The sequence below is a fragment of the Diceros bicornis genome, chromosome 2 (assembly GCF_020826845.1).
Source record: "Diceros bicornis minor isolate mBicDic1 chromosome 2, mDicBic1.mat.cur, whole genome shotgun sequence".
NCBI lineage: Eukaryota > Metazoa > Chordata > Mammalia > Perissodactyla > Rhinocerotidae > Diceros > Diceros bicornis.
The window spans coordinates 45,563,811-45,577,007 of NC_080741.1; the positions used below are offsets into that span (position 1 = coordinate 45,563,811).

The window sequence follows — 13,197 nt, forward strand, 5'->3', positions numbered from 1 at the left end:
CTTATGTCATTGCGTTTTATTAAATGCTTTTACTCACTGACCATCTGACTGCTTTTCCTTTCCCAGGCCATTCTTGGTGCAGGGCATTATGTGTATGCAGATCAACCAGAAGACTTCAACCAGAAAGTAAAGGAGATCTGTGACACTGTGGACTGAGCACACTGAAGATGATGTGGGAAAACCTGCTGACTGATACACTTCCTCAGCAATAATTCACAGTCTACAGTGAAGAGGAAGGAGTACAACACAAGAACCAGGCAGTCTTCTTGACTGTACTTTGCACATGTTTTCTTTATGAAGTTGCTTGTACATTTAAACCAGTTAGTGCCTTCTAGAAGAATGGCTTTCTTTTCTCCTACACAAAATCGAAATATACAAGAGTCTTTAAATCTAATAGCTTTAATAAAGGTTATTTGTCCCTCTGCTATACTGAAAAATTATAATTTTTCAACTGAAATTTTTTTCATTTCTGTATAACTTTGCTATGTCAGGTACTTTTTGTATTGCATTCTATATTGCCAATTTTAAAGGGTGATTTCTGTGTCTATTATTTTATATACTGTAAAGGTGCACTTTATTTTCTTTGCTTGTATTTACCATATCTGATAACTGATATAGTTAATCAAAATTCAATGTGTTTTTATGTAAAACTTTGTCGCTTGTTTAGAATACTTCACTTCATTTTTGAAATGGAGTGACAGCATTTTGGTTAAAAAGATGGGAGTTGATCACTAGCATTAATTTTTCTGATTTTCCTGTGTTCTCTCTTTAAGGCTGCAAAGCCATATTCAGCAGTTTAAGTGTGATCCATCCTGACAAGCCTGCATCAGCATAACTCTGTGGAATCTTCTGTGTGTGATATAATTCTCCATTTCCAGGGAAGTATGACATTAATACTTAAGAGATTCAAGTACTGAAAAGCCTTAACTAGAAGTCTGTCCCTTCACCCCCCAACCCCTATTAGTATTCTTTTGTGAACCAGGATGCAGCTTTTAAAAGAGCAGATTTCTCCACTGAGGGGACATTAAGACTGTTACCTTCCAGTAAGCCAAATCATATATTTCATTAACATCTAACTCTCGTAAGATGGGTGCTAAAACTGGATTACATTTTTACCACTAAAATATAAAAATAGGTGGTGCTGTTACATCTCATGGCACCAGAAATGAGCTGGCACTTGGGTTTTTTTTTTTTTTTAAGAGTTTTGTGTTAATTAAATAATTTACATACTTGAAGTTATATTACAAAAATTCTATACAGTTGATTGAACTATTTGACAATAATTACCATGAAGTGTAGCACTTTGTTCCTTTTTGAAAATGAGGAAAACTTACTTTGAAACTGAAAAATCTCCCTGTGGTAACTGGCTGCTGAGAATACCCTCTGAAAAAGAAAATTGAATAGGATCACCCACAAGGCATCTTTGCCGTATGTTTTGCTAGCATTGCTTGTCTAAGAGAAAGGTGGTTATGTAAATAAAAACAGTGAACTAGAGCAAATAATGGTTTAATGGTTTTGACTGTTGCATTTTTAAAATGGTTAATTAGGAAATTTGTAGTTGTTAGGAAATGTAAGGTTGTATCACTGTTGATTAACTGCCAGAAAGACCAAATGCTCTATTTTCAACATTATCTCCCTTACAAAAGAGTAGGCAAATTATACTGAAGCATGAAAAATAGCTTCCCAGTGAATAATTTGTCTCACTCATCAGATTAACTAGATTAGTGCAAAAGGTAACATGAGAGCCAAGATATGTTGTCAGATTTCTCTACTTTAAGAACAGAAGTAGCCTTTACTTTTTAGTTAGTATCTTGGATGGCCAGATTCAGACCTCTAAGTGGTACAAATAATTTGCATAATGTTTTTATATTTTTTGACACACAAATTTGATACACTCTCCAGTCTCTCTTAATTATTCTTTGCTGAGCATATGACAGTTTTTACTTGTACAGGAGGGTTTCTGTGCAGCAAACTTGGTCCCAGCCCTTGGAGGGAAGTTACTAGGTTCACTTAGTAAATGGGGTTTCTGGCCACAGATGTGCCAGGTGATTCAGAAAAAAGATGTACCCAATTGTCAGGTGGAACTTATTTTCTCACTGACTGATTTTGCTTTATTTGAAAAATATTGTCATAATTCTTTTTAAAAGTTAAATTTTATCTTGGGCTATAGTATATGTAATTTGTGATGATTGAACTAGCAGGGAAGGTCACAGTCTTCAAATTCCTGAAAATATATGGGTGCTAAATGTTTTCTTAAAAAAAAAAATTCTATTAGAGTAGTTGATTAAATTATGCATAATGTACTTTAACTTTATTTTACGGAATAAATTTTACTGTGATAGTGCTGTATATTTTCTTGAGTTTCTAGTATGGCCCAGTCTGTTTACACTAGTTGTTATAGGACCATGGATCCAGTGAGCGTTCAGTAACGCTTGTTGGCGTTCTGAGGGAAGGCTGTCCTGCAGTGCTGTGACCTCCATATGTGGCTCTACCTCTGTCCACACATCCCTTAGTGTGGTTTCTGTTTTCTTCTAAAACTAATTTTCAGAAACAAGTTTGCCTAGAGTTGGTTTTAGAATATTATTTAGAAAACACTTTTGAAATGTCTCCATTTATATATATATTTTTATCCTTTAAAGGGTATACTAGGTCCCAATAAAACAAGAAGTTTTTCCCTGTATGAAGGTATTGGAAAGAATAAGCAATAGTAGTCAGAAGAACACTAGAAAAGAACAGTGGGGAAGGAGTGATAACCCTACCAGATATCATAGCATACTATAAACAGTATAGAGAAAATCCAGGAATTTGGTATATGATAAAGGAAGCATCTTATCAATGGAGGAAAAGACTTAAAAAATGGGGTTGAGATAAATGTGCTTAACTGTATGGAAGAAAATAAAATTAAATCTGTTTCTCACACTGTACACACAGGTAAAATCTGAATGGATCAGAAACCCAATTATAAAAATGAAACCTTCTAAATAACTAGAAAAAAATATTGGTGAATTTCTTTATAATCCGAGAGTGAGGAAAACTTTCCTATGACTGAAAATCCAGAAGCAATAAAAGGAAAAGTTTGTATCTTTAACTGAAAATAAGAGTTTGGGGTGGTCTAAAAAAAGCAAAGTTAAAAAATAAATAATAAACTGGCAAAAATATTTGCAACACTTATAACAAAAGGTAAATATAGCCCTAATATATGAAGAATTCCTAAACTTTGAGAAGAACCTGAAAGGAAAATGGGCAAAAAGATATGAACAGACAGTTCACAGGAAATGCAAATGGCCCTTAAACATATGAGGATATGCATAATAAGAGAAATGCAAATTTAGACTACCAAGACGCCAAGACACATTTTCTTACCTGTCAGATTGGGAAAAATCCAAGGTACACAATGCGCTCTGTTGTTGGTGAGACAGTGGGGAAACAGGCACTCTGAAAAGTACAAATTCCTATGGATGGAATTTGTTAATAACTAGCAAAATTACATATGAGTGTATCCTTCAACCTGCAGTCTCACTTCTAAGAATCTACCTGAGATGCACTGGCAAAAATATGAAATGGTGTATACAAAGATCTTCATTATAGCACTGTTTATAACTGCTAAAGGTTGGAAGCCACCCAAATCTGAGAGGGCTTGATGAAGAAACTGTGGTACATCAATGGAATACTGCACAGCTATAAAAAGAAATGAGGACTATTTCTGAGTACTATTCTGGAGTTATCTCTGAAGTAGAGGAAGTGAAGAATAGGTTGTGTGGTGTGCTACTTATTGTGTAAAAGAGGAGATGAATGAAAAAACAAATATGCATTTGCTTCTATTTTTCTTTTTTAAATGCAATGGAAGAATTAGTTATACCAATAACTAATAAATCAATTCCCTTGGTAGTGGTGGTAGGGAGCTTGACAGGGATGGCAACTAGATCTGTATCTTGTTTTACACTTTTTACTTTGGGATGCTGTGTTTTCTATAATTTAAAAAAAAGCAGCTCTTAAAACTAAAACTTAACTATCAAGTTGAAAGTATAACCACACATAGAAGAATTATTTCAAGTGACTTTAAAGCCCAGCATTTTGTCTGCACTTTCCTAATGGAATATATTCTACAGACCAAAGAATCACAAAGAAATCTTAAACTGCATTCAGTACTTTTATTTTTAGGCATGATATTGGTGTTGTCATTTTGAAACTGTGTGTATTTTTATATATGACAAAGCGAATATTTATTATGTCAATGGAATTAAGAGCCAAGATTTTCATCACCAGAGAAAAGAGATACAAAAATAAAATCAAGTAAAACCCCTGTAGTTGTATATTTCAATTGGAAATACCAGTAAAATACTCCAATTTATTTTTCTCTTTCTGAAAAACACATTTTGCATAGCTTTGTCCACTGAAAAGACCTAGAAAGAATCACAACCCAGCAGTAAGGTCCACCCTAGCACCAAGACTGTCCCACTAAAAGGGGCAGGGAAAGGACAAGATGAGTCTGGAACATCTTGTGTCTGAAAACAAGGAAGTAATCAGAGTAAGGTCATGTCAAAAGGACCCAGGAACCAACTTGAAGGGGTTCCCATTGGCCAAAGATGGAACAATTGGAGCATCAAAAAGAATAGTGGATTGAAACGTATAAAAATCCGTGAGGTCATAATGACAGTTAAAAAAAAAAAAATACATTGGTCACCTTTGGAGGTTACTAGGCCACCAACACATTATGTTGAAAATTGCTAACTGGAAAAATGAAGCATTTATCCTTTTTTGTGTATCAGGTTAACCTGATAAGGGAAGGTTCCTCACTTAAGAATCATAGCTAAATGCCGGAGAAATGATAGGATTAAGAAATCACCATTTTGTCACTTCTAGTGAAATAATGGATCTAGGCTGCTAAAAGTATTTGGTGAAAGTTGATGGGAAAAGGTTTTGGATGGCTCAGGTTGATAACATCTGAACTCAGTGATTAATCTTAGCGTTACTAAAAAAGACCAAGGAGATGTTACATGCCTGCGATGTGTTGTAATGGCAAGAACCCAACACCAGCCATGGTGAGTTATTGCCCCACATAAACAAAATTGAACCTGAATCTAATCAAGCCTCTACACCTAACAGTTAGTTTGTAAAAACACGGGATATTGAGGAATGTGTTAAATAACACGCTAAATCAAGAATGTGGGAAATTCCATAGGACAAATAATCCAGTTTCTTCAATTAATTTTAAGTTGTAAAGTACAGATGTTGGTGATGGGACTTAAAGATTGGAGAAACTTAAAGGACTTGTTTGGATCCTGATTTGAACAAAAAGAACTTAGACATTTTTCAAGGCACTTAGAGAAAAATTTGAGATGGATTGGATATCAGATGATATTAAGGAATTATGTCCAGTGAAATAAAGGTATAGTGACTACCTTTGTTGTGTTTTTTTAAGCCTTTATCTGTTAGAGATAACATACTAAAGTATTTGTGGTTGAAGTTATGACTGAGATTTACCTGAAAATATTCTAAGAAAAAAAAGGCAAGGGGCAGGAAATAGATAAAATGAGCAGAATGTTATGTTGAAGCTGAGTGACAGATACATAGGGGCTTCTGTAGGGGTTTATTATTATTCTATTTCCTCTACTTTTATGCATGCTTAAGAATTTCCATAATAGAAATGTAAAGAATAAAAGAGAATGGATAGAGATTGGAGGCTGCCAGTATAGATAACTTTTTTTAGCAGTAAAGAAGGAGCAGACAAGTGGATAATAGCTGGAGGGGGATCCTTTTGAATAACCCCAGCAGAGAGGGGAAAAATGATGCTGCAGGAGAGCATGGTTGGGGTGATGTATTAGCAAGGCTAAAGGCAAATAGGAACTCTAATACACTATTGGTGGGACTGTAAATAGGTGTTACCCCTTTGGCAAGTAATTTACAATATATGACAAAATTATAAGTGCTCCATACCAACTTGACACAGCAATTTTGTTTCCAGTTTTCAATCCCACAAATACACCAGCACTAATGTGCAAAGACATCTACGAGATGTTCATTGCAGCACTGTAATATCAAAGCCTGGAACCCAATATATGACTGATTAAATTATAGTACATCTATACACTGGAATATTATGCAGCCTTAAAAATGAGGTAGATCTCAATATATATGTGTATCAAATCACATTCTACACCTTAAACTTATTTATGTTATTCATCAATAATATCTCAATAAAGCTGGAAAAAAATGAGGTAGGTTTATAAGTGACAATATGGAAAATTTCCAGAATATCTTTAATGAAAAAAATTTAAAAAAAAAAAAACAAAAATTCAGGATAGTATTTTATATATATACATATGTACACACATGTATATACATGCAGAATAGTGTGTGTCTATGAAGTTACATAAAGATATACTTACCTACATGCTCATGTATAAGACATTTTGGGGAGGATAAATATGTACATGAGTTTGTTAACTGGTTATCTTTGAAAAGGGACAATTCTGTTTATGCTTTTGTAGATTTTGGGTCCTTGTGCATTCATTATGTTTTAATAAAAACCATATAAAATATAGAAAAAACATCTTGGTTAATATGAAATAGGTAAGAAAATAACTAAAGGGGCTTACCAGCTGTGGTGTTATCTGTGTGGATGTGCAGACCCAGATTGGAGGAAGGGGGACAGGTGTTCAGAGTGTAGCAGGCTATGTCTCAGTAATTTAATTATCGCAGATTAAGCTGTAAAGTTATAACTGGTATGTCTCTGTTCTCCCTAAGATAGAAACACAATCCCAACACGAAACTGCCCTCTTCATTTGTCCTCTTTTGCTTAAACTTGAAAGAGGCACTTAAATTAGAGTATATATTTCTCCAAATCTTTATATCTATTAAGCTCTACTTCTATTTCTATCTCTCCCCATCTCATATGCCCCATCATATCTCTCCTGCTACTTCCTTTAAAAATTCTTAAAATAATTTTTTTAACCTTATATTAAATTAGAACCAGTTACGTTTTCTGGCTGTAGCCTGGCTATAGGACCACTTAAATAGATTAGCTCCCAGATTTTAAATTGAAATTCTGGGCCGACTCCGTGGCTTGGCGGTTGAGTGCACGCGCTCCGCTGCTGGCGGCCCAGGTTCAGATCCCGGGCACGTGCCGACGCGCTGCTTCTTCAGCCACGCTGAGGCGGCGTCCCACGTACAGCAGCTAGAAGGATGTGCAGCTATGACATACAACTATCTACTGGGGCTGTGGGGGAAAAAAAATAAATAAAATTCCAAAAATAAAATTTATAAAATTGAAATTCTTATCAAGTAGTTTTCTAAATTACATGGGTAAGGAATTTTATTCCACCATATATTTTAATCCTTAAAACATTTTCTGTATATTTGCTTAAGTCTTAAAAGGTTACCATGAAATGCCCATTAATTGAAAATTTAGAATAACACATGCCTACTTTTTCCTTATTAAACATTGTATTCATTTTGAGAGAGGGGTCACTTGGCGGACAGATGCAAGGGCTGAGAGTTCTAAATCTGGTTTGCCACATTGTATGACTCTGGACACTTGGCATGGAGACAGCTATGAAGAGCTAAGTGACTGGGCCCATGTCCTCTCGGTAAAATTAGACATAGTCATCACAATGACCAGGGTGGAAGGATAAGTGCATTACAAACATTACTGCTATGTTTGTCATGTTTGTTATGAGCTGTTTTCCTAGTTTTTATCTATGAATATTTTTATAATTGGAAGTTACAGCAATGGAAACAAATGTTGAGACCAAGATGCCAACCAGCTTGTCGTATTTCTGCTGATTCATGAAAACCCCAGCAAATCTTTAACTAATATCTATTTAAGACTTGAAAATGCTGCTTTCCATGGAGTAGAGGGGCACTGGGGTTAGAGGATATGAGGAGTCAAAGATGGCAGAGCAGGGAGGCCTCATGCTGACCTGCAGGAGACTATTGAGGGACAGCTGTCCCATCTTTATGTGGCCCTGTTCAATATCAAAAAGTTTTCCGTGATGATCTTAAGGAGTGAAGCATCTCCCCTGTGCCTCTGAATGACCTCTCAGCTTCACGTGGCCAGCACCAAAAACGCAGGCAGCTGACATATCTTCCTTGGCAGCCAAAGACAGACACTGTGCTCTTCAGTACAGGCTGTTTCAGTAAACATCTGAGCACTAGGTGTGGACGATACCAACTTGCAGAGCCCCGAGGCTTAAACTCCAGGGTGCCTGAGTCATCCAGGCTGCTTGTTACAAATACAGACTTGAGGCACTACCCCCAAGAGATTCCAATTCTGCAGATCTGTGGGTGGGGCTTGGGAATCTACATTTTTAACAGGCACCCCTCAATACATCAGACATAGCAGTGTCGATTTTTTATTTAGTTTATTAGGCAGGTAATTTGGTTGGACTCAAACTGCAAATGCTGTCTCTTGGTGGCAGCTGAAATCTCACTTCAATTATTTTATCCTTAGCTATAGTCTGCCCTATTCAGCCAGGCAGAAATTCAGGTAAGATTATATTCAGACTTTGAGGCTCCTCTCTGTCTCTCTCCTTTCCAGGACTGCCCCTCATTTTGCAGTGGCTGTGCTTGCCCTGAACTCTGTCCTCTGTTTCCTGAAGCCAGAAAGACTGCTGGTTTTCTACCAGAGTTCTGGGAGAAGCTGCCCACCTCGTGGCCCTGAGTTGTGGCCTCCCCTGTCCCTGACTGTGCTTGCTGCTGCTCATTCTCCAGCGCCTTCAGGTTGTCGTTTCTTGATATTGTCTAGTTTATAGCTGTATCAGTGGGTGGGTTGGTCCCCAGTAGGATCTTCCTCATCTGTACTGGAAGTGGGACTCTGGGATCAGACTTTGAGATCACTGTTTTCTAGTGTTCCTGCTGTACAAGCTTGAGACTTGGCCAGGTAGAGGCTGGCCTTGCAGAAAGACACATTTGCATCTTATTTCTGTACTTTACTTACCATCAGCCTCCTGTGGCCACGTCTAGCGATCTGTGGATATTTCAGTTTGCTGTAGAAATGTAAACAAGACTTAGCGAATGCAGGAAAAGCAGTGTGGTATTTGTACTGTCCTTAGAGAATGAGGCCCCAAACTTAGCTGAGATGAAAACCAAATATAGCTTGCAGTCAATATCCTGTCTAGAATCCGCCATTTCGGTCTCATCTCCCTAAAGCAGCTTCCTTTTAAGCCCTTCAGTCTTTAGCTTTTGCTGGCCTCTCAGGCCTTGCTTACCCCGCCCACCAGTGGCTCCAGAACCTTGCAACGTTTCGTTGGTGCATTGTTCCTGAGGCCTCTGCTCTCTCTGGAATTGTATTTCTCATTCTTATGGTTGGAGCTGTGCTGGTTTATTGTAATCTAATAGCCCTAGTGCTGCAAATTTTTCCTAAGCTAACAAAAACAAAATAGCTAAATTTTTGAGAAATGTCAAATTCTTATAAATCAGGAAGGTTCTAGCTCCAGATAATACAGTAAAGTACCCCAATATTCTGCATTACTCGGAACCTCATGGCACCAACTATAGGATAAGGTTAGTGAAATCTTAGTCTGGAAACCAGCAAAAATCTTGAGGTATGAATGCTTTTAAACTTCTGCATTACTGATGGAAACTATTCCTGATTTCCTAACACTAACCCATAAAAACCCTAAAGGTGATGCCCCTGATACATTTCCTCCATATCTCCACTCTCCAATGCTGATCAAGAAGGAATATGAAAATACTGAGCAGATACTAATGAGGGTGTGTTTACTACACTGAGACTGAGGAAGTGGGATCTGGAATTCTGAGAATTACAGTCCTGTGACCTGTGAATTGCTGCTCTGATATCTGCCTCATCATTCATTTACCTTTGGCCTGTGGGAACAGGAGCCAGCCATTAAGTCAGGCGTCACACTCATACCTACTGAGCAACCTCTACTCTCGGAGACACAGCTGAGAACCAAGGAAGAGGAATAAGACCTGAGCGCTTAAAATGCATACCCCTAAGCCTTGCACATAAAGCCCTGGATGTAGGAAGACGCAGCTGGCATTCTCACTGCACTTCCAAATTGCTCTTTTTAATCTGCTGGGTGGTTAGAATTGCATGTAACAGCAGGGGTTTCCTGGTTCCTAACCTGTTTGCTGGGAGAGAGACTGAGCACCGAGGAGCAGCAAAGAAAAAGCTAGTTCATTTTAAAATATGAGTTTTTAAAGTTTTCATGGCAACTCTAACCATAACGGCCTTGGGCAGAACTCCCAAGAGATCCACCCTTGCGAAAAAGCAGTAGGTCCCCTTCCTGATAATGACAGGTTAAAGGATGCACAACTGCAGTGACCTCATGATGAGGTAGACAGAGAATATACGACTGGGAGCCCGGTGTGTCTGAGGAATGGAAAGAAGGTCGTCTCAGTTGATTGGAGGAAAATGGTATCCTGTGGATGAAGACAGAAAAAGCACTTTTACAAAAGGTTCCACAAAAACCTTATTTTACCCTTACTGTCTGTTCTGTGTAACTCACAAGATTTTGGATTTCATCCTAAGGGCAACGTGCAGATGTAGAAGTGAATATGAGGAGGTTGGGGGATGGGACCAGGCATAATTGAAAGGTATCTCCAAAACCATCTCCATTTTGCAAAGGAGGAAAATAAAGCTCAAAGAAGTTAAGTTAAGACTTAAGGGTTGGGTTAAGACTTGCCCAAGATCACACAGCTAAGGAGTGATCAGCCAGGACATTGGAACCAAAATAGACTCATTTCCTTTAGAGTTATTTTCATTCGGACTTCCTTTAGCAGTGTTGCCAAATATAAATAATTGTGTACGGTTGGCCTGCTATGCGTTAGAGTGGGCAGGATCTTTACAGAAAATCACAGACATAACAAAGGTAGATAACTTGGTTGTGTAGGTAAGTTTTGATTGAGATCTCACAAAGCCGCCAATGCCTTAGCAAAGCAGAAGTGGTATTTTCAGAATGATTACAAGTTGCTCTATGATAGAAGGTGCTCAAGTAAATATTGTAACAGTATAGGCCAACACTGTATTTAATGCTACAGAGACTCCAGTCAAGAAAATAAGTAAGGTGTGGACTCTTTCCTTCTGGGTCGTAAGCTATTTGGGAGTCTATAGTTTCTTTGTGTACTTGGGCAACTATACTGTAAGGTAAACATTGTGTTGTTGTAAAGGGAGGGAGATTGCATCTGGCCTAGGGGATCAAGAAAGCTGAAGCAGGAGGTGGCATTTGAAATGAAATATTAAGAAGCTGGTGTTTAAATACTGCTCATCTCTCATAAAAACTAATATTTTTAGTACACTAATTGTGTGCTATGAGCTTTGCAACATTGTTTTGTTTAATCCTTATAAGACCTCCGTGGGAATGGTACCCTTATTTCACAGAATTAACTTGTTAGAGCAGATGCAGTTGGTACTCTGCCCATGTGGCCTCTCCTGGGCCAGCTGTTGCTGGCATTGGCTGCCAGCTGGTTCATCCGACCTTTCTCCTGAGGACTGCTGACAGATAAGCCTTGCCTGGAGTTGTAATCTGGAAGGTATGGTCAAGGAAATCTGACAAAGAGATAGAAAATAGAAAAAACAAGCTGATGAGAGACATGAATATTGGATTTCCTGGATCTATCTTCCATCTAATAGACATTGCAGAAAGAGAGACTTTTTAGATATTTTAATAGGGAATAGAAAATAGTCCATTTTTTAAAGTGAATTTCCTTGAGGTGCCTCAGGTAGTGAGAAGTGGGGAAAAAGTCACACATAGACGTCACCTAGTGAAATTTCATCCTCTTGAAGATGCCAAGGATCCTTGGCTAAGAATAAAGAGAAAAATTTACAAGTTCCCAGAGGGAGACATACACACAAAGTTTATGTTTCAACAATCAGACTGGCACCCGATTGCTCGTCTTCAAAATGGGAACTATCTACAAAATTCTGAAGGAAAACGACTTTGGACCTAGAATTCTATACTCACTTTACTATCATTAAGTGTGAGAGCAAATTAACAATGCTCTTAAACATGCAAAAACCCAGACAGGACTGGATGTGTAATTTGCGGGGCTCAGTGCAAAATGAAAATGTGGGACCCCTTGTTAAAAAATACATTAAGAGTTTTAAGATGGTGATAGCAGAACATTAAACCAAGCGGGGGCTTTTCTGAATGTAGGGCCCCATGCAACTACACAGGTTGCATGCCCATGAAGATTCCGCTGGACCCAGAAAGCTTACCACCTAAGAGCTCTTTCTGGAGAAAAATTTTTTATAAAGAGGTAAGCAAAAAACCTTATAAATAAGATGAAATGAAATACCAAAATACTCTCTCATTAAAACTTATAAAAAAATTATTGTCTTAACTATAGTCTCTGTGAAGCTTAAAGTAGGGATTTCTAAACATAAGCAATAGAAGCAAAATTATTTAAAAATCATATGTTAAAATTCTATACATTAAAATTTGATGATGTCAACAAAATAAAAGAGACGGGTGAGGAGTAAGAGAAAAGTAAAAGCATGCTAAATGACTTTCAGGTTCAGGGGTAGGGGATGTTTTAGATATTAATTATTCACTTTGCTGGAACAAAATATTTTTTTAATTGATTTTAAATATTTAGAGATAAGAACTAGATGAAAATAGAATTTAAAACTTCAAAGCCACTAGAGGAGAAGAAAGGACCAAGAAAAATAACCAATTCAATAACAAAAAAAAAGGTAAGAAAAAAGAAAATATAAAAATCATAATAAATGTAAAACAAAATACAAAATAAATTAGTCAAAACATTCAATTACAACAAATATGAATGAGTTAAATCCTGGGATAGGCAGAATCAATGGGTCCCCAAAGCTGTCCACTCCTAAATCATGGAACCTGTGAATATGGATGTGGCAAAAGGGGATTAAGGTAGCAGATGGAGTTGAGATTACAAATCAACTGACCTCAAAATAGGGAAGCTATCCAGAGTATGCAGGTAGGCCAATGTAATCAGAAGTCCTTAAATGTGGAAGAAGGGACAGAAGAGTCAGAGTCAGTGTGATGCATGAGACTCCAGCCGCCACTGCTGGCTTTGAAGGTGAAAGGGGAACAGAAGTCAAGGAATGTGAGCAGCTTCTAGAACCAGAAATGAGAAGGAAAGGGATTCTAGCCTAGAGCAACCAGAAAGGAACACAGCCCTGCTGACACCTTGATTTTAGCTCAGTAAGACCCATTTTGGAATTTGGATCTCTAGAACCGTAAGATAACAAATTTGTGT

At 37.5% G+C, this 13,197-nt stretch overlaps 1 protein-coding gene across 1 annotated transcript in view; it reads left to right on the forward strand.

Annotated features, from left to right (window-relative positions):
* Window positions 1-2,349, forward strand: part of ABHD5 (abhydrolase domain containing 5, lysophosphatidic acid acyltransferase) — a 41,670-nt gene extending 39,321 nt beyond the window's left edge. The window contains exon 6 of the mRNA XM_058556050.1: window positions 67-2,349. Within this exon, the coding sequence (XP_058412033.1) occupies window positions 67-130 (64 nt within the window). The 3' untranslated portion in view covers window positions 131-2,349. The remainder of the gene's footprint in view (window positions 1-66) is intronic.
* The last annotated feature ends 10,848 nt before the right edge of the window (window positions 2,350-13,197 follow it).